The sequence below is a fragment of the Chenopodium quinoa genome, unplaced genomic scaffold (assembly GCF_001683475.1).
Source record: "Chenopodium quinoa cultivar QQ74 unplaced genomic scaffold, ASM168347v1, whole genome shotgun sequence".
NCBI lineage: Eukaryota > Viridiplantae > Streptophyta > Magnoliopsida > Caryophyllales > Amaranthaceae > Chenopodium > Chenopodium quinoa.
Window position 1 is genome coordinate 306541 of NW_018745324.1, and position 26317 is coordinate 332857.

Below are 26317 nucleotides of genomic sequence, written 5' to 3' on the forward strand. Positions count from 1 at the left end.
AAACAAATTAGAATAAATAAAATGAAATTTATCGACGTAAATTAAGGAGGTGTGATCCATTTAAATAGTAAGTTATTAGCTAGCCATTAATCCATTATAGGTAAAATGACAATTAGCATAAAAGATTATGTGGCATAGTAAGCTAGTTTGACAATTAGCTTGCCATTAATGGTCTTGTTTTAAGAATATTGATGTTAAAGGTTAGAATTTTTCTAGATTATTCAAATAATTAAGGAGGTGTGATCCATTTAAATAGTAAGTTATTAGCTAGCCATTAATCCATTATAGGTAAAATGACAATTAGCATAAAAGATTATGTGGCATAGTAAGCTAGTTTGACAATTAGCTTGTCATTAATGGTCTTGTTTTAAGAATATTGATGTTAAAGGTCGGATTTTTTCTAGATTATTCAAAAGGATGATTATTTTGAGCCGACCCGTAAAAAATAGGATTACTAGTTTTATTATTATTTTTTTTCTTTTTTAACTAAGAGGGAGACACTATGAAGTGGGAGTAGTGTAGTAAAATTTGAAATTAACACTTTATGATTTGGCATGACACTTTAATACAGAGTACGAAATAGCGCTTGGAACTTAGACATTGTTGAAGGAATTCGCGGCAATTTTTCTCCCAATTTGAAGAAATTCATCGGAAGAAATGGTTTGGGGGTTCTTTCCTGTTAACCCACTTTCAGGTTTATGATTCTGCCCTTAAATTCATCTATATGCTGTTAATTTATTCGGCTTTTGTTAAATAGGGTTTATGTTAGTAATTTCATTAGTTGTTTGTTCGAAAGTTGTAATTTTTAAGGAATTAATGAGCATCATAGACTTGTTTTGTTGATTTTCTTTGACTATATACTGATTCTGGAATTTGAATTTTGTTTAAGATGTTTAATTTTCAATTAAATACTAATTAGAAGTTTTAAACAACTATTTGCTTGCCATTTATCAAGGATAAGACGATTAGCATTTCTCCGGATAAAATTGTATTTGCACGTGTTGATTCATATACTCACTTTGAAGTGATTTCCAATGGTTAATGGCACTTGTCTGACCGCGCCGAGGGACATTCTGTGAAGCAAAGGATGTAGTGGAATCAATATGTTCTAGTTCTAACCGGGGATTTCAAGAGTTGTTTGGGTTTGGAGAATAGGAGGATTTTAATTGATATGTGATAGATGTTTTGGAATATGTACCGCCTTTCCTATTACACTCTCATTGCTTTGCTGTTAATCTTTATATTCATTTTCTTGTTGTGAAAAAGAGAGATTTTAAATTCCATATGAGAAAGTAAGCTTGGTTTATTAAAAACGAAGCCTTTATTACACTGCTTTATTTTTCTTCCTAGTGTATTTGGTTTGATGGTGCGGGGTGCTTCAATTATTGCTACGCTTTGATGAAATAGAAAATAGAAAGTAGAATTTTTAGGCCTTGGTTTGTTCACCTTTGTTTCACTTATTTTAGGATAATAAGCTCATATGTGTTTGTGTGTGTGTTGTTTTTTTTTTGAACTAAGGATAATAGGTTCACATTAAGACTAGAATAGGTTCATACAAGGGTTAATAAGTTTAGGAAAAATTAGTTTAGGTAAGTTTTGGTATTGCTTATTAAGGGTTACTCAAATTTAGCTCGCAGCTAAAATAAGTTCTAATAAATTCAGGTAAGTTTAGATAAGGACAATTAAGTTCTAAAATTCAGATAAGTGAAAAAATCTTAGATGAATATATCTCACTTATCTGAATACTTAAATATTATGGCACAATCATTGAACATAAATTTGAGAAAAGAAAATGCTCCTTTGGAATAATAGTGCATTCTTCCCTTGATTAAGCTTTTGCTGGCTCTCTCACAAAGCAATAGATATCTGAAGGAATACTTTTTATTTAAAAATCATTTTAAAATAGTACATTGAATTCCCTCAGTATAAGTCATTACTCTTCTCATGTTTTTATCTGGCATGTGACAAAAAAAGGCAGAGACCAAAAGATTTTATCTACATTTGAATATATGATGATATTTTTCTAACAAATTGTTCTTGCCAAATTTATGTTATAGGGGAGGAGAAGTACTATATATACACAAAGGGAACATACAAAGTGGGCAGAAAAGGTATTTCTAGAAATATTTATTGCATCTTGTGTTATTTAGACATAGGTTTGCGTGTTATTGTGGTGAATGTGGAAATGTCAAATTTATGAAGGCTCAAATTGCAGCACAAAGACACTGTCCAAAGTTTGGACATGGGTTAAAGGATACAACATTTCAATATCTTGAATGTAATTTTACCAAGAATAATCTAGTTAATGAATTAAATGAATGCTATTGGAAGATTGTGGCCCAGACCAAAAAAATAACTTTTTGGTGTCAATTTTATTTTATGTAATGCCTTCTAGATCCATGTATATAATTTATATACTATTATCCCAATACTTGTACTTTGCTCATGGGATAGCAAATTTAATCTATGTAAGTAGACTGGACCTTTTTTTTTTTTTTTTTTTCACGTGGTCAGTCATCTTTGCTCTTGTCCTCGTTGTGGCAGCAGAAGTTTAATTGGAGTAGTATATATTGCCTCCTTTTGCTTTGGTATGCGTAAGGGGTATGGGAACATAATATTTTACCTCAGTAGTTAGACTTAGACTAGTCCAAAAGTGTACCACTGTATCATGTAAGATGTTCCACAAATTATTTCACTCACTTGTGTAACATTGGTTTGTAGACTATGTAGAGGGAGTGAATTTGGTAATTCTGGGTTGTAAACAGTCATGAGCTGGGTTTACGGAGTTTACGTTCCTGGCAAGCTGGAAATATACCATTAGAATGATGCTCTTTTTTATTTATTTATTTATGTATTTCTAGTGAATAGGTTTCTGATGCTAGTAGTGCCGGAGGCTGTTATCTAAAAATCTGAATTTTAGCTATAATTGTTAATATATGCTGCCTGTTTGCTGGCCCAACATTTTTTTTACGGCATTTCTCACAGTAGAAGATCTACGCTTTATCTGATGATTAAAGTTCGTACACAAGCGTTAAGTTGTCCTCTCTGTATTTCTGTCCTGTGCAAGTATGGTCTGTTCATCTGTATATTGTCTGCCTACACCTGGCCTCTTTATGTTTAGTGTGGTGACTAGCTGATGCTTTTGTAAGGACCTTGATAAAATTTATTTATATGGGATTTTAGGTATGCGGGTTTCTATCGTCATCTTCTTTCCTGGGTAGTTGTTAACATGATATCTCCATTTTCTGCTTAGACCTAACACTTACAAGTTCAGTTGCATCACAGTTCAGATCTGTGTTTTTGGTTTGTGCATGGTAGGTAGAAAATGTGTTTATCTTCTGAATTTATCAGATGCGTTTTTTTAGAAGTCCAATCAATGACTTAGCTCTTTGGCCTCATCATCTTAATATCTGTTTATTTGACCCTTTTAGGTTGTGATGTGAATATAGCAAATGATAAAGGTGTTTCACGTATACATGCTGAGATCATTGTAGATATAATGGAATCTTTGAAACCTTTTGACAAAAGATCATCTAGTGTCTCCTCCAAAGTTAGGATAAGAGATTGCTCGAAGTATGGAACATTTATTGTGAAAGATTCTGGCAGAAAAGAAAAAGTTCATGATTCTCCAGGCAAAGAAATATATTTGAAAGATGGGGATTTGGTCAAATTTGGCTCAGGAGATCTAACATACAGGTACTGGTCAATATGGTCATTCTATTTTTTTTTTTTTCTTTTTCCTCTTGTTGTTTGTAGTAATCTCTAAAAGTCATAGGCTCTCTGATGCACACTTTGATCTCTGCTGCATTGAACTAAGGCAACCTGGTGTCCAGAATAACCTTTAACCACCATTAACTTTTTTTGCTATGCTGTGGTAGTTTGGCTGTTTTTCATTGTCAAAGTCACTGCTATGAAGACACTTAAATCCTCATAGGAAGTTGATCTTTCTTTTATTTTATTTATTTATTTAGTGTTAGTTGATTTATGTGTACTTGCTTTCTGTTTGAAGCTGACAATCTTTCTGTTGTCTGTAATTAAAATCCTGTTAACACTCTTCCTTTACTTGTTTTGTGATTCCATTGGTTTGTGGCCCCATGAAATCAATCTTTCTTGATGCACTGACTGCTCTTGCTCTCTTGCTAATATTTTTGCAGATTTTCTTATGTCCCACTAAATTTCTACCTTTGCAATTTCACAAGCTCCCAAAGAACTCCTTTTACACAAGATAAAATATCATCTATAGGTTAGTGTTATCCTTATAGTCATTATTTTCTCCATGTTGGCTTCCCTTCTTCATGATTTTAAAAGAAATAGCATTTAGCTCTATCCTCTGTACCTCTGCAGTGTTTTGCATGTGTTCATTCTAATTTCCCATCAAACTTGAAATGATTGACTAAGTGCAACCGCATTTTCAGATGCTTTTGTTTTTATTTTCCCCCCCTTTTTTCAAAAATCTTCATGTGGTAGTTTAATTTTTTAATTTTATAACTATTTTGAAATCATTGGTGTAATGATAAGCCTTATAGGGTGGGTAAGGGTTGGGTACATTTTCAAACCTGTAATTGCTCTTCTGCCTATGTTGGTTATAACTTCTAAAATCTACCTGCTCCACTGCTTTCATTGTCTTACTCATATCTGCCAAGTTGCCATGCCTATTTTAGATATTATGGTTAGAAATGTCAGGTAGGCAAACCATTTGGTGATTTCTCCTTAAGATCATCAATTGCAGACTCCCATTTTCATGACGTGCGCACCTTTAATTGTCATCCAAGAGAGCCCTGTATGCTGACTTTACAGAATAAATGCCATAGTTCTCCAATTCCCAGGATCATGTATCTTTAGAGAGACCACTACTTAATCAATATCTCTTGGATGCAATTTTAATACTATGAAGACAGTTGCATTCCTCCGATTTTTAACAAGCTTAAAAGAACCTCAGATCATAAAAAGAACAAATATAACGAGATGGGTTTCCTCCTCCCTATACTAGAGAAGTCTTCAGCCAGCCTCCCATGAATTAAGACCTAAAATGTCATTGATCTTATGGAGTCCATAACCCTTCTACACCATTCTAGATTAAACCCTAAATTAATTGAACACCACCTCCAAATTTTTCATTCAATGCTAACATATGCCTTCGATATGCCTAGCTTCATAGCCATACAACCCTCTGTTGCGTGAGATTTTCATATAATGACATAACTCAAAGTCTATAAGTAATATTGACTGTAATCAAACACCTTGGGGTGAAAGTGCTTTGATTTATCAAAATAAACTTGTCAAGAAAAGGTTTTAGGCACGCTAATTCATTTGTGGTGTTCCGGTAGAGTAAACTATGAAAGCATTAAATCATTCTTTATATTATTATCGAATTCGTGGATCAAATATTCTCCACTATGATTAGATCGTAATGCTTTTATTGCCTTACCAAGTTAATTATGTACTTCATTTTGGAACTCCTTAAACTTTTAAAGGGATTCCGATTTATGTTTCATTAAGTAGATATAGCCATATCGACTTAAATCATCACTAATAGTGATGAAGTAACTAAACCTACCTCTCGCCTTTTAACTCATAGGCCAACAAACATTTGTATGTATGAGTGCCAAGAGGTCATTAGCCCTTTCGCCCTTTTCTATAAAAGACGATTTTGTTATTTCCCCGATAAGCATGATTCACATACTTCAAAGACTTATAATCAAATGATGTTAGGATTCCATTCTTTTGCAACTTTTGCACGCGCTTTTGGTTTATATGATCCATCCAACAATGCCTTAGATAGGTAGGGTTCAAATCATCCGGCATTGTTTCTTGCTGTTTATGTTATAGATTTGTACAGAATTGTCGGGCACGTACAAACCATTAATAAATTTCTGGTGACATAATACATTTTTCTTTCGTTTTTTTATTTATTATTATTTTTTATTTATTGCACCATTTTGGTTGGGCACAAAGATTAAGGAAGAAATTAAATCACAAAAATGCCCATGTAACTACAAACAAAAGAAAAATAATAAAAGTTGTTTCTTCCATTTCCGTATGATAGTTCCATATGGAATCAATCACGTAAAATAAAAATATTTGGAATCTAACATTAAAGTACAAAAACTGTTCATAATATTTTTTTTGAAGAGAAAAAAAAAGTTCATATTTAGTTTTGCCTTATTTAAATTTGTAATTATTTTGGGAAAGCATAGCCATAGTTGCATAATTGAAGTGAGTGAATGAGGGATTTCCTTACTTGAAGCCATACATCAATCCACAATCAATTAATTTCACCAATCAGAATTCTTTTGACATTTTGTTAGCTAATCTACCTTCATTTTATAAGCTTTGAATGTATTCATTATGGGTAAAATAAGAAGAAAAATAAATTAAGTTAAAAATGGAATACATTATTGTTAGAATGGGTTTAAATCTAATATATGTAAATAAATGGGAGTTTTTTCTTAACGCGCTAGATTATGAATTTTAGTTTTAGCTAATTAAATAAGATCTTTGTAATTTCTTATAGAATTAAATAATTCAAATGCCATATAAGCAAAATTGACAAATGATTTTTTAGAGTTTAAATTAATTAAATACACAATATTATGTTTTGAGATTAGAAATTTTATAGGAAATTCACAATTTATTTTAAAATAAAAATATTAAATGATATACAACATATAACGAACAAAATAACAAATTTATCAAATAAATACAAAAAAAATTGATACATAAAATACAAATAAATCGTGCATTACATGGGCTTCATCTAATTTTATTCTGTTTAGAGAAACTTGTAAAGACATGCTTTATTGATTTATGTTTATACGAAACAAAAGACCTCTTGATTAATTCTGGTTTTAGTACATAAATAAAATGTCCAAAATATTTTATGAAATTCAATGAGTTTGGTTTGTTAAATACACGATTTGATAAATAATTCAATGGGTTTGGTTTGTCAAATTCATGATTTGTCAAATAAATTACAATGTAAAGACATGGTTTTGTTATTTATGTTTATATGAAATAAATTCCTCTTATTTAATCATGGTTTAGTATTAAATAAAATTTCCAAAAGATTTTATGAAATTCAATGGGTTTGTCAAATATGTCATATATGTGCTATGATAAAAGAAATCTCATAAGTGAACTGAATTCATGGAATATTTGAGTTCCTAATCCTAGTTTTTATATCAGTCAATCAATCAAATTCTTAATCCATAACATGAACCAAAACTAATTATTCCATAAAGCCATCCACAAAGATCTTCTTCCTCCATCCCTTACATAAATACCTCATTCTCATGCAAATCCTTTTGCTTTATATCCTTTCGAATTCCTTCTAACCAAGTCATTTTCAGTCTTCCTCTACCTCGTTTAAGCTCTCCATGATCCCACTCTTCCACCAGTTCCTTAGGGTCTCCGTTTTATACCCATTTTCTTGCTAATTGATTCTATATTTTAGAATGTTCTTGCATTACATTTTAAAATGGACATAAATGGCCTATTGAAAAGGGTTAGCGTATAAGATTGGATTATAGGGCGGTTTCATGATGTTCAGTCAGTCTTATCGATATGTATGGTTGATATATGATCGAAAAGCCCTACTTAGAACTTCTATAGAAACTTTACAATTATTTTAGTGGATTCTAAAGGCATGAGTGGAACACTATCTTAGCTTAATGATTGGTATAACTTTGATGCAATCTAACGTTTTGCCATAAAAGGGGACCATAAAGGCAGTTTTCGGGTTTTGCTAAAAGGTGAGTGGGAGTTTTGATTACCACGAGAATGGATAGATACTCCTTTGTTCAATAGGATGAGTGTCTTGACCTTTTGAAGAGAGTTAGACCTAAAAATGCATGATCGTGCTTTAATGGATTATAAGCTAATTATTTGATTTGACATTTCGACTCGGATTTCAAGAAATAATTTGAGCACTAGTATGGATGACATAAATTCATTCTATCAAATTAGACACTATGAGACTTAAGATATTTGAAGATTATACACTTGTCTCGAACAAATGGGAGATAGGATGAATTGTGTCATCGACTCGCGTGTAATTACTAAATATAATATGGCTCGAATTATAGTGATAATAGTTTGTCAAGTTGGGTCGTCAATATATCTTTTGAGTGTAATATTGACATTTGGGCTAAAATAAAGCAAACATGAAGCCCACCTAAATGGATCCTATAAGGTCACACATAACGTTTGGGTCAAATAAAGAAACTCGAAGCCAATTAAGTGACTTAGGGTGGCTTGCCAAATAGAAGGAAAGAGGGGAGAGCTTGACCTAATTAGTATAATATTGATTATATTATTTAGAGCCTTGGAAAATAAAGTATATAGTACGTCTCTCCTAAAGATATAACGTAATCTACCCCCGCTCAACTTTCTCTCTACATGGCTGAATATACTCCAAGAAAGAGGTAAGGTTTTTCCCGCCCAACAAGCATTAGTGGAGGATTTATTCAAGCCGGTAGACTGATCGTAGAGGAGCATCGTTTGCGGCTCTAGAACTCCTATAGAGGCAAATTTGCAAAGTGGAATCCACACATCAAAGGTTAATTCTAAGCTATTGTCTTTTCCAACTTAGTCCTCAACTCGTCGGGCACAAAGATGAAACTTCGCACATCAAACGTGATCCTGATCATGTTTAGGTTCGTATGAGTGCGACTTATGAAATTTTGCTTAGAGTTCCTACCACATCTCCTCTTCGCTATACTTCGATCTCCTGTAATGCTTTCTCAAATAATTTTTCAAGGCTTTGTTAATTGTATGTAAAATATAATATTTTAAAGTTATATTCAATTTACAAATTTTATCTATAATGGTTTATTAAAAAATCAAACACTTGCTTTTATTTATCATAAAGTCTATTTTTAAACATCAAACTCTACTTCTGTGTTTTTTATTTCTTTTTGTAAATAATGCTTTGTTACATAGCACACTTATGTGGCGCTTTTCATGCTCCTAAAATGCTCCTTTTTGCATGGATAGATTGTTTGCCTTCAAACTATAAGTATTTTAATTAGCCTAGTTATATATATATTGGTTCATATGATCTGTGGTTAGGCATGGTCAATTGACAGGTGTTCTTGGGCCATATGCGTCATGATTGACTTATTTGTTTCTCTTTTAGGTGCTTGTGTTTCACGTGAGTGGACTAAGGAATGCACACATGTACTTGTGGATCCATTCATGCCTGTTACCGAGGAAGTAATTGATATCGTTCTGGCTAAGAAACCTGTTATACTAAGTACTTGGCTGGAGGCATGCTCTCTCTCTCTCTCTGTCTCTATTTTTTTTTTTTTTTTTTTTTTTGGCAGTTACCTATAGTTGGTATTGTGGAAACTACACATCAAGACGAATCAAACAAGGTCTCACATGCGTGTGTTTCCTTTTTCTTATTTATTTATTGAGAGTTTTAGATTCCATTTGCATTAGAATCTATAATTATTCAAAACAGGATTAACTAAAAGAAACAGAGGAGTTAGCTTTCACAAAAGTGGACAAGTAAAAGGTAGTTTGTTCACAAAATCTAACATGTTTTTGTTACCAGTAGGAACTTGATGATTATTTAAGACATCCTAGTTTGAAATTTATGACAATCATTGTAGGGCAGAGGAAGTTATACAAACTTTAAAAAAAAAACCGGGTGTACAATAATTATTATACATCCATTATAAAGATAGCTTAAAGTGATTAAAAGTTACCTTTGAAATGAATAAAAGTTACTCCAATATGCGTAAAAGTAACCTAATTCAAATAAAAACTATCTACACTTTATTAGTAACGAATCACATTTTAAATGACTAAAAATCAATTATTAGTGATTGAATGTAATTAAATTACCTTTATAAAACTTTTCTTGTTGTCTATTTATATAAAAATTGTATTATGTTTAAAGTTACCCAAAAACAGGCAAAAAGTTACCCTAAAATTAGCTAAAAGTTACCCTTATACTGCTCGATGTACACTAATATTAGTGTAAACCGGATGTATACAAAAGTTTTTGAGGAAGTTATAACTTGTGATTGGCTGATTGTATTCTATAAAATCAACTTAGAACTTTTAACTTTTGACTCCTCTCTTCCCCAGCACTGAAGCTGTCTGCATCCCCCTTCTAATATGTCCAATTGAAGCATGCCAAATTTTCTATCAGAGAATAGCTGGAGTTATAACCATCATCCTATCTCTTAGTAGCTACATTATGTTTATTACCCTTAGCCATTGCATCCCAGTATATAAACTTATCCTTGTAGCGTATAACTCAGCTCTTGAGTGTAGTATCCTCTCAGGATAATGTTGTTTTATAATCCGGTTAAATCTGTAATTTGAGTCAAATGGATTACTTGATATTACGAGAGACTAGTACATTCAAAGGCATTACCATTACCATTACCTTTTTTTTTTTTTTTTTTTTTTTTTTTTTTTTTTTTTTTTTTTTGTGTGTGTGTGTGTGATTTGATTAGTGCATGAAGTTCTGCTGAAAAAGAAGATTATAAATTATGATGTAACTTAAATCTGTACTCGTCTTTGTTTTTGTTGGAACTCCTTTTGCAGATCATTGCAGGAACTAGGATACACAATGAAATTCCAAGTTACAGTCAGTAAGTGTTGAATTGTCTGCCTGATTGTGTTTATATATATGGTGGCTTTTATGTGGTTTAGGACTTTAGGTCCAATTAAATCAAATTGATTGTTGAACATTGACCCGGTGGTGACAGATACATTCCAACATTGACTTTGGATGGTGAATCAGTATCGATAGCAGATACTAGGACTCGTGAAAATTGCTTAAAAGGATACACTTTTGTGTTGGGTTCTGCAAATAAGGTGATTACCTTATGAACACTGCATTATAGAATTTTGATTAATATTGATGTGTAATTAAATGCACGAATTCAAGGAACCAATTCTATGATAAGGCTTCACTACTTCACCCATCTATACTCCCTCCGTTTTTCTTACAAGTATTACATTGTGAGAGGCACATTATATTAGGTAGTTTAATTGATTAATATAATTGTAAGTGGGGTGATTGGAGCATAAAACAATTGTTAGAGATAATTAAAACAATTAAATTAAGGCATGTGTAATTTTTCAAAAATCCTGAGAAATATATAATATCAAATTATATAGGTCAATAAAATCTCTCGAATCAATTATTTCCTATATAATATCATTGTCTAGTAGGTTCGCAATTTAATAAATTCATTCCACCTATTATCGCAAGTCTAACACGATGTTTCTACCTCTCGTCGCTTAACTTGGTGTTTACAAGCATAATCAATCAAATATGGTCATTGCTCAACTAATTGATTAATAATAGCAAATAGTAGGGAGATATCATAATTCATATACTAATTCAAATTCAATTCAACAAGACATTAACTCTATCCATTCATAAATTCCCTAGCCTTAGTATGAAACTACTCCCACGTAATTAGAGCAACCAATACAGTAGGAACTAAGGAAAACATGATTACCCCCAATAATGATTGGAAATTGAAAACAAACAATTGAAGAACAAAGAATCTGAAAAAGTAATTAATTAAAGTACCCAATCAAAGCTTAATTACATAAATTTTCCTTACCCTATTTATAGGAGAGCTAAAATGAGAAATAAAACCCGACCTAAAACAAGTGGGCTTAGGGCCCCGGACATTCGCGCTATGGTGCTGGGCCACGTTGCCCGATCGGGCGCGCATTGCTTTCGAACGCTGCTTCAAAGAAATCAAAAGCATCGAGCTCCCAAGACTTGGGCCCTGGGCGCTCACCCAATCAGGTGGTTGGGAGCATAAAGTAGTACTCTCCTAGCTTCACATGGCTAGTGCGACGTCTTGCTTGGCCTCCCTCTAGCAACCTTGCCTGAATTAGGTGGCTTCCATCAAAACATTCCATGAATTTGTCATTTCTCTTCAGAATTTAATGCGTAAGCTATCGTTGGAACATTCTTCAAGTTTAGCATCTAACCCAACTGGAATTATCTCATTATCAATTGTGACTCAAAAGTTATGACCAAAAGAGTGCACAACAGTCAGATTTTGCACTTCATTCATGAGCGTCCAAACAATAGAACTTTGTTGATAGCATCTAGTAGCTCAAATCAAACTCTGAACAGCAAGTACTCCATACTTAGCCTCGCAAATCCCACAAATTCTCCAAGAATTGTCCAAAGTAGTAGAAATCCGGAGAAAAGCCTCCAAATCCTATATAAATCAACTTTTAAAAAAAAGCAACACTAAAAAGAGGAAATGTTAGTAGAAAATAGCTCTGAAGAACTTTAAACCCCTTACAAAATGCTAGGGAGCAGGGGTAAAAAATTATATATAATGTAAGTCATCAGTATTAGGAGAAAAAAAATTCGGCGTTAGGTAGTGACATGTCATCATCAACAAATAATCAGTAATTTCAGTATATTATAAAGGTACTTACTTTTTCTTTGTTTTTAGGGGATTTGAGATTTTTTTTTCTTTGGAAAGCTTATTGATCACTAATTTTATTGACATCAAGAGTTTCAATCTTAAGATTGAGAAAATCATTTGGATTAGGTAGCTCACGGTCACAAAGATGCAATAAGAGACGGAAATTTTCATTGAATGATAATAGGAAATTTTTTGTGATTTCAAAGTTTGTCTTACTCCTTTATAGGTGCTAACATTACCCTATTTAGCTTCTCCTAACAACCTTTAGACCGCAACTGAATGGTCCTGATCAAATTCATCTAATACAAAATAAAGTTAGAAATTAGTAAATGAGTGTTGTCCCTTACAGAAATGAACCAAGATATCTAAAATCTTTGAAAGAAAAAAATGAAATCGCTAGGCATGGTGGATGGGGGAAGCAAAACTCCTTCAGGTTTGACTTTGCTAGCAGAACTATAATAGCCCCAGCGCGGGCAAAGTAAGTAATAATTCTTCTCATGCTACTCATTAGGCCTCAATTTTTATGTTCCATAGACCTCAACCATAATACTATTTATGCCTCACCTACTATAACTAGACCCTCCAAAGAACCGGGCTTCATTATAAGCAGTAAGGAAACTTCTTGATCTTTAGAATTGTCAAGCCTAAGAGTTTAGAGCCAAAAATTCTTCATGGAACCCCACTAGTCTTTATAAGTGGTGCTTTTCAGACCTTCCTGACTTGTGGGTACTTTAGATGGGAGCTTCTGAAATGTTCTTGACTTGCGGGTACTTTAGATGGGTAACTCAGTGCTAATTTGTTACATGTCAAGTAATTTATAAGTGCCTATTGTTTTTCAATTTCCATTTGATTTTCTTTTGCAGTATAGATTTAAAGATAGGGTGCAATCATTGTTGGAGTTTGCTGGTGCAAAAGTTCTTTCAATAACTGATTTTGATAATAATATCCAGGTATGTTGTGGTGTTTAGCGCTTTAAAAATTTTATTTTATCACCAATGAAGGATCCCATACCCACCTGGCCACCCATAACTTGTGCAAAAATACTGTGTTGCAGGACCAAGTGGAAACCGATAAGTGTTTGGCACTTGTAATCCCTGCTGATTCAGCTGAAAAATTCTGCCTTGATAGCTCACTGTCTAAAGTAAATGAGATCAAACTGATTTCTGCAGTATTATCAGGGTATCTTGATCCGTCAATCATCATGTCCTCATCCAGTAAGTTGTATTGACTGTAGATGATCTGTCTGAAATTTTTACTGAAGTATTACTGTGTATATATCTGAACCAGTAGGTAAAAATTTTCATTTGAATAGTCCACCTTTCTGCCTTCTTGTTTTTCCTTTATTGTTTGTTATGGTCCTTTTTGAAGTCAAAGGGTTTGACTAGCAGGGATACATTTTCTTTGTTAGCCTTCTAGGATTAATTTGTTCTTTTTTGTTGTTTTAACTTCATCTCAAGGGATTTTTTTTTTTTTTTTGATTAAAATATTTGTATATGAGCAGACTGCAATAAGAACAAGCACAGAGGATAGTTGTCCTATCCAGTCTAAGACAGGGATTACATATTATATCTCAATTTCTTTGTGTTTCCCTCTACAGCTGTGTAACTATCAAAAGCCCTCACTGATTTTGCCCTCAAAGAAATTTAATAAGTTATTTAATTTATTACAATTCACCACTTAAAGTTGTTCTTTAGAAAATTTGTCCATTCCATTCTAACCATTGGCATCACAGAATTTCCGTAAAAGCATTACACCATGTGCTCTTCACCTTGGCCCTTCCAAAGCCCACCAATTGAACTTGTAACAGTTCCATACAAAGGAAAACCTGGAATGCCCCTTCCACAGAAAGTTGCCTTCTCAAAAAATACTTGCCATCTTCACCATGAAAAAGGTGACGTGAGAAAATCTTGTTATTTGCATGATACAACATGCCTTATTTGTTGAAATAGCCATCTCTGGTCTTCTCCTTATTAGTACATCATAAGTGTTAGTTCTACCCAATGCCAAGGTCCAAACGTTTGATCTCACCCTGAAAGGTAATCTAGCCTTCCAAATAAATTTGTGAGCCGTCCAAAGTGTTGGTACTCCCTCCGTTTTTAAATACTTGCTCCACTTTCCTTTTCCGGCCGTTTTTAAATACTTGCTCCATTTCCTTTTTTGGAAACTTTTTACAATATTTAATTCATTTCTCACACTTGGTGGATCCAACATAATACTCTCTCTCCTCCTATTCTTCCACTACTTTTGCTTTTTACAATTTTTTATTTTCTCTACTACCCCACTGCCTCTATATTTTATTACTTTCTCCAATTTCTTCTAAAACTCCGCGCATGGAGAAATTGAGCAAGTATTTAAAATCGGAGGGAGTATATCATAAGTGCATTCTTTTGCTTTTGTGTATAATTATACTTTTCACCTTTTTTTTATGTACTTCGTTCACTTTACCCTCTATAACTTTTGTCAATAATTGTACTTTCACTTCATTTATTTTTTATTTAGAAATTTTGTCGGAAAAAACCCATTTATAACAACTTTTTTGTTGGAAAAAACCTTATAAAAAATTTTTGGCAACTAGAAACCAGATTGTAATTTTTTTTTGTTGAAGACAACCACGAACCCCTAATTCACTTAATTAACCACTAATTCCTCTTATTTCTTCTAATTACACTCAATGATGCACGGGTACGCCGCTGGGTAGCCGTCTCCTGTACCCGAAACGTATCAGGGACGGGTACGCGACGGGGACGGCTAAAATACGTCCCCAATCCGTCCCCATCAAAAGTGGTACGGCACGTCATTTAGGGGACGACTAGGATCATGATCGGAAACGTTTCGGGTACGGGAAATCCCAAATTCTACCGTACCCAAGAAGCCCAGCCCAATTTTTTTTTTAAAAAAAACCCAAATCAAAACAAAACTTACCTCAAAGTCGATTTCCCCCAATTCTCACAAACCCTAAAATTTCGAACACCTTCATCTTCTTCTTTCCTGTGCGATTTGATTGACGGCGGTGACCGGAGACTCACCTGGAGGCTGCGACAGTCGACGCTTGGTTCAAGGCAACTCCGCAACAACACATCACAACATGCTCCCTTCACCAAATATTAGCAACCACAATTAATAAATCACAAAACCGCTTCAAACCGTCAACAATTCGAATCACCAATCAGCACTGGCCATCGCCCAAGTCTCACCGCACCAACTTTGGTCGCAGCCGCAGCCTCAGAGCCACTCTATTGGTTGGAAATTTGGAAATTTTGTTTTAGGGTTTGGACTTTAGAGGATGGTCGCGCACAGCGAGGGTAAAGGGGAAAGGAGGGGGGTCGATTCGGCGGAGGAGGTGGGTCGGCAGGGGTTGGGGGTTCTAGGCGGCGGCTGGGGATGGGGAGGGGGCTGCTACCACGGGAGGGGGAGAAGGAAAAGGGTGGTTGGCTGGTGGTGATGGGGGTGGTTTTTGTGTTTTTTTTTTTTTTTTTTAATTTATAAATTAACTTAATTATTAAATATTTAAGTGAGAGTTATTAGTAATTAGAAGAATTAATGGGAAATTAGAGGTTAATTGTGTGATTAGAGATCTCAGGTTGTCTTCAACAAAAAAAATTTACAACTTGGTTTCTATTTGCCAAAAAATTTTATAAGGTTTTTTCCAACAAAACGGTTGTTATAAATGGTTTTTTCTGACAAAATTTCCTTTTTATTTTTTATTTGGAAAATTTGTCAGGAATATTATGACCTTTGCCCGATCTTCTAAAAATAAAACGACCTTTTGATTATTCCCTAATAAAACGACCTTTGACACTGATCTTCCATAAATAAGATAAATGACCGGTTACCTATTTCTTAGGTTAAGAAAGGACATGTGTCGCATTGTAATTGGATGAAATATTTTATTTTAATTTTTACATTTATTCATTTAAAAAAATTAATTTTAGATATAAAAACACCATAATTAAAAATAAATAAAAATCCCCCCACCCCTTCCCCCTCCCCTGTCATCCCCAGCTCTCCTTCGGTCCTTCCCCATCTTCTTCCCACAACACCATGAAATAAAGTGATTCACTAAAAACAAGACTAGAACATAATCCTAATGAAGAACTCCCTAATAATTTCACAAAATGTTATGCAATTCTTTTGCCAAGTCTATGTTTGATGAACACACAAACGAAGAAGAAAGCAAGAGTGATTAACCATGAAATTGGGTCACCAAAAGCGGAAAATGCGGCGGAAATGGGTTGGGATGAATCATGGTTTAGGAAACCACGAGCCAAGCATTTCTGGAAACACCTTTTGGGGTTGGGATGAACCACCTTATAACCCCAAAATTGATGTGATTAAGGGTCGGGGTTGATTGAAGGTCTTTACCATGGTTGCGGTTGAATTTGAGGTGGCTTGGGTTTGAATTTGATAGTGTTAGTGACGGTGGAGGTTGTTGGTGGGGGATTTTTGGGCGACAGTGGGGGTATTTGTGGGGGGTTTTTGGCAACAGTGAGGGTGTTGGCTGGGGTTTTTGGCGATAGTGGAAGCTAGGGTGAGGGTTTTCGGCGACGGTGATGGTGTTGGTTGAGGGTGAAGGGTGGCCATGGTGGTGAAGGTGGGGCCTTTGGTTGTTGGTGGCCATGGTAGGGGTGCAGGTGGAGGCTTCGGTTGCAGTGGTGATTGAGGGTGGGGCAGCTGTTTTTTTTTTTTTTATTTTTTTTTTTTAAATCATATCATTTAATTAATATAAAATTGTAATTAAAAAAAACAATCTACCAATCACTAAGTGACATGTGTCACACTAACTTATTAAGCAGGTCACCAACCAGTTTCATCCTATTTATAGAAGATGCATGTCAAAGGTCGTTCTATTAAGAAATATTTAAAAGGTCGTTTTATTTTCGGAAGACCGAGCAAAGGTCATAATATTCTTGACAAATTTTCCTTTTTATTTTTTATTTACTTCATCCATTTTCTCCTCCCATTTCTTAAATACCGTGAAAAAACACAAAAAGGAACTATATGTTGGGACGGAGGGAGTAATATAATCAGTTGATGAACCATCTATGCATGTCTGTTTATTTCTTCATATGTATTGAATCAATTAATGAACTATATCGGACAACAAGAGTTGTCCCTTCTATATTTGATGAAGTTGAAGGGTTTTATTTATTTATTGTTTTTATTTGGCCACAGTTTTGATGAAGTTGAGCTGTTCTAGATTATCATGGTCTGCAACTCTGCATGCTAATTTCCTTTATTCTACTGAGATAGATTACTAATCTCTCCATCCCTGAAGGATTGCACTATTTCCTGTATAGATTGTTTTCTTTTTTTTTTTTTTTTTTTTTTTTTTTTTTTTTTTTTTTTTTGTAAACTTCTTATTTTGGCATGGCTTACTATCTCTGGTCACCTCTGCCTTTTCTTTCCACAACATAAGAAGATACCCTAATCTTTAATTGGATCTACTATCTAATCCTACGCATTTTTTTTACTCGTCAATACTACATTATATGCTTCTTCCAGTACCATGTACTTACCCACACCACTAATAAAACTTTCTGCAACATTTTAAGTGATAGATGGTTTTATTAATATAATCAGCCTACTAGTTTGTATTTGTATTCCTTCTTCCCACTTAATGATAATTCCTTTTGGAGAATGATCAGCCTGCTTTTGACCAAGATATGTACTATTTCTGCAGTATTAGTCTCTTCTTCGTGTTCAACTGATGAGACAGTGGTTGCAGACTCCGATGCAGAAGCAGAAACATCCAATCATCCAAGTATGGCCAATGTAGTTGTTTGACATGCAAGTTATGAAAGTGGTGCAGATATTTCAAAAACATACTGGTTCTCTGTGTATAGGTGTTATATGTGAAGAATTGGGGATGCAGAATAATACAAAAAAATTCAGTGGAACAGAGACTACTGACTGCATGAATATTGACAAGAAATCTGCAAATAAAGATGCTTTATCACCAGAAGTTGGTAAAGCTCTGAGTTTTTTAGAGCCAAAGAGGGAAGTAGCGAATGCCCGGAACGATGATTTGGAAAGTTGGAACCTAGATATTCTTTATAGCCAAAAGTTAATTGTTAGAAATACTAATACAAATGTCTCAGTGAGTTCTGTATCAGACGGTGAAGTTATTAATTTCAAGTGTTTTAGAAAGGTAAGTTATTACTGCTAATGCTTTATATCTTTTCTGCTTAAGCATGTCTAAGTGAGTCACTCCACCTTCCCCCCTGAAAAGCTTCATTCCAATCGATTAAACATACATATTAGTATACTACCTCTAACATGGCAGATAAACCCATGGAATATCAATACCGGCTAGTTCCAGAATCCATCATATTCCTGTGCATTCTGCATGCTCTTGTTATTTGTATGTACTTCTCTCATATACTAATGATTACACAAGTTTGTATTTGTTTTTGTTTTTTTTTATTCCCTTTTCTGATTAGTGGGAAGGGCGTGGTGGGGGTGGAGGAATTGAAGAGTGGGGCCACAGGTGTATACGACAGTCCTGATGTAAGTACAGTACAGGTCCTCTGTCTCCAGGTTTAGAGAGGCAAGAGATCAGGGGTTAGGACTATATGACTATCCATCCACTCTTTCGTCCTTCAAGAATTCTAGTATTTTTATTCTGGCTGTATGCTCACTGTCTTTAGAGAAAGTGGGAAACTTTTGTGGTACTTGGTCCATTTCCGGGCCCAAAATTGAAGGATCACTCGTGAAATTTGTTTAAATCTGTCTCGTCCACAAAGATGAAAATTTAAGGGTGCTGTTTGAAATTTGAAGGAAAATAATCCCTAGATATGGCTGTTGTTGAAGCTTCAAAATTCACCATAAGCAGCCAAGCAGGTTTTGTGAAAATTTTCTTAATTAAGCAAATCATGAGATTTGATGCGGATGCATGGTTAACATCCCATCTCCTGTGGTTACACATGTACTTACAATCAGCTATGGCAAACTTGGCTGGCTACTTAGATATTCTTTGTTGAGGAGTTAGCATCTAGAATTTTGCAAAAGAAAGTTTTGCTTTAGTTATCAGCTGGAGAGTTTTTTGCCAAACTGTTCAGAAGATTAAGTGCTGTGGCTGTTTAAGGGAGTTCTTTCAGAAGCTTTGATTGGTCAGCTACATTTGGTTTAGCTAATTTAGTCTTTACTAAAAGATGTTCATGTATCCCTATTATCATATTGGGCTATGCTTGTACTCAGTTTACTGAAATGATTGTCTATTGTTCTTCTAACATTTCATTTTAGAATTACTTTTAGTTTTTGGACAACAGAATATGTGCATAGGAGTGATATTAATTAGCTGGTGAAGAACCATTTCTAGGAATCTGTTCTGTGCCTTCTTTTTCTTGTTCATATTCTTGTTTTGATCTCGATATTTGGTTTGCTTGCACAACATACATAAATAAAAAAATCTTATTATTTGTGATAGGCTGCTGAACTCCAATATTAAAAAAATTTCTATGCGTTGGTCAATTATATTTTCTCGTCATGGGTAGTTTGTTATTTGTTATGAACTGTTCTATTTGTTATGACTGCAGACTAACCTTCAATCTGGGAATAGCTATAGCAACCTTGTTCCATATTCAAAATATCCATATACGTACGTTGCATCAGATCATTCTCATATTAATTGATATTTTTATCGACTGTTGTTAATTATTTTCAATAATTGCTACTGTAAAGACTAGGCTCTTTGTTATCTGATATTTGTTATACAACTGTATGCCAGTGATTCTGACTATGATAAGGAAGTAGTTGAATATGTGAAGGATGAGAAAAAGAGGAAACAGATGGAAGCCATGGCTGAGGACTTGTTCAAAAATGAACGGGTGAGTTATTTAATCTCTTGATGTAATTATCGTGTAAATTAAGCACACTGATGTTGATACCCTATTACTTGCGGCTTTAGGGACGGCGTCGTAGAGTTGCTGGTTCTATTCAAGAAATGCTGAATCGTAACTGACGCAGGTTTGATCATTCTCTTTCTTTTATTGGCGAATGTCAATTCTACGAGTAAGGGTGAAAAATAATATGGCTATAAATAGGAGACAATCTGCATTCCAAGTACAATACTAGTGCGCGTGTGTAATCCACAACCGATCAAATACTATTTACAAAGGCATAGGTTTTTTTCACAAAAAAAAAAAGATAAGGAAAAAAAAAGAAAAGAAAAATCAAAATCTTTATGCATCATTGGAGTGCATGATAAATTACAACCCCATGGTTTTGAACCACTGGTTTTTCTAAGCTGACTTTCTCATGTGCTTTTACTATATATATCTATGTAGAATAATTCAATTCAATAATGTATGTATTTCTCTCTAAGCCACACTGTTTTTTTAAAAGGAACACTTGAAGGAGTGTACTTGAGGAACAGACTTGAAGAACACTGAAGAATCTTCTGGTGGATCCTTAAGATTTTGCCATCATCTCACATATATGTTGAAGAGTGATATGCTAGTAAAATGTAAACACTTCCATCATTCAATGCTCCATGTTTGTCGATGCAAGTTATTCCACATGATTTTTTTAGAAATGACGATATCATGTAAGGTATTGCTTAGAAATTCTAGGATTGTGTATGTGAAATTAAAGTGTTAGTGAAGTTTTCTACTCAATATATGGCTATAATATGATATGTGAACTACTAATATCATCTAGATATGCTCGTTATGATGATCGCTTATGTTGGAAATCTGTAAAATGTGTTCTCTTAATTTACTTAACCCTGAGTTAATACTTTCTCTGCTTGTCAACTTTGATACTCATTATCAGAAGTTGCTGAGCTCCTAGTGATTAAATTTCTGTTGTGTGTAGTTGTTACATGATAGTATAAGTTCATCCTTATCTGAATTTACCTCATTTTTGATAAAAAATTTAGAATTGGAGCTTCAAAGCTGTGTGAAAGAAGGGCTTTTCAGATGTTAAATAATGTAGGAAATTGAGCGATGGTGTGGGTGATAAAATTTGATAACCACTTATGATTATAGAGGTGTCAAAACCAACCCAATCCAACCCCATGTAAAACCGATCCGAAAAATATCTGGCTCAGATTTCAACTCGTGTTGACGCAATAATTAACATGACTCAACTCTTTAAAAATTGACACAAGGTGATTTTATTATTATTATTATTATTATTATTATTATTATTATTATTATTATTATTACTATTATTATTAAAACCGAAGGGGAATTATATTAAGATGCTCAACAAACACCCAGAAAATAGCAGATCATTGCTGCTAACAAAGTGGAGCTACATGAAGCTTACAGTAGGAAAATTAGCAAGCATAAAGCCCAAAGCCCGTAACACAGCCCCGAAGGGTAGCCGATACATAGGGCAAAATAAGTATCAAGTACTAGAAAAACCAGAAAACTAGGCAGAGCATTAGTTAGAAAACGGAAGTCAACTTGTGACTTGAAGCAGATCATTCTGCAGTTGACATGTCGAGGCAAAACCTCAACTCCTTGAGGTAGATGTCAGTAAGCGCTGGTGGGGATGAGTAGTGTAAAACCACTTCCTCGTCAGATTGCTCCCTTCCAATAGAGGCTAAACCATGAGCAATCTTGTTTGCCGATCTTTTGACGTGAAGAATAGTGATAGACCATTGCCTTTGCAAGAGGTCGGCAACATCTTTTATAATAACAGCAAGCTGATTATCCATATAAGCTTCTGGGTTTTCAAGCATATAGCACAGGGCTTGAGCATTAGTTTCCAAAATTGCAAATTTGATTTCTTTGTTCCAAGCAATAGTAAGGCCCTCTCTGATTGCAATTAGCTCAGCAGAAGCAGCTCCAAGAGTCATGATTTTGGTAGTATATCCTATTTGCCACTTGCCCTTGTCGCGTCTTATTATTCCATCAGCACCTGCATTGTCTAGGGCCAACCAGGAACCATTTGTGTTTATTTTAAAGTACCCTTTTTGGGGAGGTGCCCAAGTTTTGGGGGATGGATTGCTGCTAGACGAGGGAGCATCTTTCTCTACCTGTGAAAGCTTTAGATTGCAGGAAAGATCGACATTGAACTTGTCAAAGATTGAGTAGATTGAAATTTCTAAATTTTCATCGACATGTTTGTTTCTAGCAGACCAGAGATGCCACAAGGCCGTAGTAAATAAAACTTTCCAGAAAACATCATGTTTAAAATTAAACTCCAACCAGTTTTCAAAGCTTGTGTTAAAAAATAATGAAGATTAATATTAAGGTGAGTAAATTTTTTAAAGACAAAAGACCAAAAAGCTGAGCTATTCAGGCACTCCCTAAATAGGTGGACATTATCTTCAGAATGATGGTTACATCTAACACAAACAGGGTTGAAATTTGGAATTTTATTAATGTTTCTTTTTTGTTGATTCAAAACCGAAATCAGAAGAAGTTTTGTTTGCATGGCATACATATGATAGGAGTTGAGGACTGACTTCATGAGAGTACAATGACCTGCCATATTAATTAGTTTACTCTGCCAGCCTCGAATCTTAGAATTTGTTTTTTAAGAAGATCATGATAGTCAGCAATTTTTAACTTGTTAGGGCTAATCATAATTCCTAGGTATTTCCCAAAATTAGTCGTGTTTGAAATGTTACAAAATACATAAATAAGCTTCCTAAGGTAATGATCCATTTTTTTTTGGAGGAAATGATCGAGGATTTTTGAATGTTGATAGAGACCTGAGATCTTCCTAAAATCATCCAAGACTTTCATCATGCATTCAATATTCGAAAGGTCGGCTTTTCCAAAAAGAAAAATGCCATCCGCATACAAGAGATGGGAGAGATTGATATTTTTGGTCATCTTAAGGGGTTTCCAAAGTTTGTTATTAACCTTATCTTGAATCATGCAAGATAAGATAACGTGATTTGACCTCAGCGAACCCGATTCCGAACATCTAAATTGACACCTTTATTCATGAAGGGCTTGTTAAAGTCCGTGATTTGGAGTGATGAGAAGATGTAGTGATGTGGCCCAAAAATTGGTTATCGTCAAGTCCATGATTCGGTGCCGAACAAATAGTTATGCAATTCTCGATTTGACAACCTAAATTTGAATATTATTACTAAACTTTAGACAATTCTAATGGCCTTGGTTCTCTCTATAATAGTCTCTGTATACATGGAAGGACGAATTCAATTAGCTACCAAGTCCAATAATTTCGCTTCAGGTTTTATTTTGTATTAAGCCCGGTTCCCTTTACCTTATTTTTGCTGAACTAAAATTATTTTTTGGAATTATTTTTTGAATTGAACTAGTTTTTCTTAACTTTTTTGACAAAGAGAACTTCATATTTAAATAACAAAGACAAATTACAACCTAGGAGATAAATAAAAACAAACAAACACCAACCTAAACACTAACAATAAACGAACGTCATGTAGAGAAAGAACAAAGTGTATGATTAAAGCAAAACACCTTGTGCCATACCATTTACTCTGGACAACCATATGAACCTTACCAAAACTTTATCGTGGACCAAGAATTGCCAAATGAAATGAAAACCACAAGATGGACATTGAGCGCAGGTTGAAACCAGTAAAGTAAAACCGAAACTTACAATGACTCATAAGCCAATTTGCAATGGAAGATGCGGAGAGATGAAATAACGACCAAGACTTGAATGTAGCATGTTGTTGTAAAAAAGACCCTTGATCCGATTCCACTCCTAAGGAACGAAAGACATAGCGACCTCCTAAGATTCTAGGAACATAACCATGAGAGTCGTATTTTTGAATGACTCTGCCTTAAGAAACCTTGCACCAAAATGCAGGTTCCTCTCTTGCTACTCTACTAACAGAGAGTGCAAGAGAATGGAGGAATTGCTCACCCCAAACAATAAAGATGGGGAGCCTCCTTCAAGATTTAAATTAACAGCGATGACTAAATCCATCATCACCAACACCAACAATGGGATGAGAGTTAATGCATGAATATCCAAATCATTCCATAACTTAAAAACAACAAGAATGGCAAACCAAACTTTCCCCGAAAAACCACCCGGCTCCTGCATTCAACCTTTTGCCTGCACAAAACACCCTACCCGCTTGGAAAACCAAAAACAGAAATCAACCCAAACTACCGAGGGAAAACACACAATTAATTCTAAAGCTCCTCCTCACCCGATGAAATCTAAATCCTAGGCAAACATAATCCCACCCTCAAAAAGGCAATCAAAAGGACCATCAACCTAACAAGCTAGGCACGACCTAAACTTACGTCCCTTAAATTCAAGGAAAAACTTGATAAGCCTAACTCCAAGAGCACCAACAACACTTCATAAGCGTCCATAACTAGAACTAGCCTATGAAACTCAAGCTCATGAACAAGCATAACAAGAATATTATTGAAATACACAAACCAAACAACAAAACAAACAAACTATGCAAGAATAACAGAACAAAACTAACACTAAACAAAACTTAAAATAAAACAATATATAAGAATAAGAAGAGAATGCTTTTCAAGATACTTACTATTAAACAGAAGAAGCCTTTAAATAGACTTTACATGAGAACTACAAAGCTAAAGATAATTACAAAATATAACAACTTAAGGTGATAAGCATACTATGAGATAAGAAAGCTAGCTGTACAAGAGTGATCATAAGTAAATAATTATAAGGATAATTATTTACGGTTGTTATACTTCAATACTCCCCCGCAAGATGGACGGCTTTTGAGTGAGGCCAATCTTGGAAAATAGATCATGAAACCTTGTCTTAGCAAGGGGCTTAGTGAGAGCATCAGCAAGCTAGTCTGAACCAGAAATGTGTTGGACACGAAGAGTGCCAAGCTGGACTTGTTCACGCACAAAGTAAAATGCTAGTGCTAAGTGTTTCATTCGTGAATGAAACACGGGGTTAGCCGAGTAGTGAGTTGCACTCAGATTGTCACAGTAGATACTCGGTGTATAGAGCAAGCGAATGTCAAGCTCCAAAAGCAGAGATTGGAGCCATAGAATTTCTGCCGTGGTTGAAGCTACGGCTCGAAACTCAGCTTCAGTAGAGGAAAGAGCAAGTCCCTGTTGTTTTTTCGAACTCCAAGATAGAGGATTGCGACCAAGGTAGACAATATAACCGGTGGTGGAGACATAAGAATCACGATCTCCTGCCCAATCGGCATCCGAATATGCATGTAGTCGCAAGGGAGAGTCACGGTGAAGAGTAATTCCATGATGTGATGTCCCCTTTAGGTAACGAAGGAGTCTTTTTAGAGCTGCCCAATGCAAGTCAGTGGGTTTGTGCATGTATTGAGACAATCTATTAACCGCAAAAGCAACATCTAGTCGAGTTAACAATAAATATTGCAAACTCCCAACTAAAGCTCTATACTCAGTAGGTGATTGAAGTGGTGTGCCATCAGCTATATTGAGGGGGGGATGAGTCACCATTGGTGTAGGAACTGATTTGGCATCGGCCATATTTGCTCTTCCAAGTAAATCCTCTATATATCTCTGTTGGCTTAAGAACAGACCCTTTGGGTGAGGAAGCACCTCAACACCAAGAAAGTATGACAGGTTACCAAGGTCTTTCAGTGAGAATCTTGCTGCCAAATGATCACTAAAAACTTGTAGTGCTGAAGTAGAGGGTCCCGTGATGATGATGTCATCTACATAAACAAGGAGATAAAAAATTGTACCATTGTGACGGTACATAAACAGAGAGGGGTCGGCAATAGAATTGCGGAACCCATAAGACAAGAGGAATGCACGAAACTCTTGATACCAAGCCCGTGGCGCTTGTTTTAGACCATATATTGCTTTTTGAAGTTTGCAAACATGAGAGGGATTATCCTTGTCTAGAAAGCCGGGCGGTTGTGACATATATACATCCTCCTTTAAGGAGCCTTGAAGGAATGCATTGTTAATGTCGAGTTGGCGAATAGACCAACCATTTGTAACGGC

At 34.8% G+C, this 26317-nt stretch overlaps 1 protein-coding gene across 2 annotated transcripts; it reads left to right on the top strand.

The window, feature by feature from the left end:
- Positions 1–234: 234 nt before the first annotated feature.
- LOC110712650 (nijmegen breakage syndrome 1 protein-like) lies at positions 235–21523 on the top strand. 2 transcript variants are annotated; one of them, XM_021891124.1, is made up of 15 exons: positions 235–694; positions 2058–2111; positions 3432–3696; positions 4155–4243; positions 9137–9267; positions 10561–10607; positions 10725–10833; positions 13289–13375; positions 13480–13639; positions 18151–18186; positions 18269–18573; positions 19961–20022; positions 20152–20251; positions 20332–20390; positions 20769–21523. In XM_021891124.1, exons 1-14 carry the CDS (start codon positions 658–660, stop codon positions 20383–20385), a joined length of 1536 nt encoding a protein of 511 aa, XP_021746816.1. In that variant the 5' UTR covers positions 235–657; the 3' UTR covers positions 20386–20390; positions 20769–21523. The 2 variants fall into 2 exon arrangements, with proteins under 2 accessions (XP_021746816.1, XP_021746815.1); XM_021891123.1 differs by having other exon boundaries at positions 236–694; positions 18106–18186.
- The last annotated feature ends 4794 nt before the right edge of the window (positions 21524–26317 follow it).

Coding starts and splice junctions, on each gene's coding strand:
- LOC110712650 (XM_021891123.1), top strand. CDS start 658: ATGGTTTGGGGGTTCTTTCCTGTTAACCCACTTTCAG. Junction 2,112..3,431: donor ATACAAAGTGGGCAGAAAAG/GTATTTCTAGAA, acceptor TGACCCTTTTAG/GTTGTGATGTGAATATAGCA. Junction 18,187..18,268: donor AGAAACATCCAATCATCCAA/GTATGGCCAATG, acceptor CTCTGTGTATAG/GTGTTATATGTGAAGAATTG.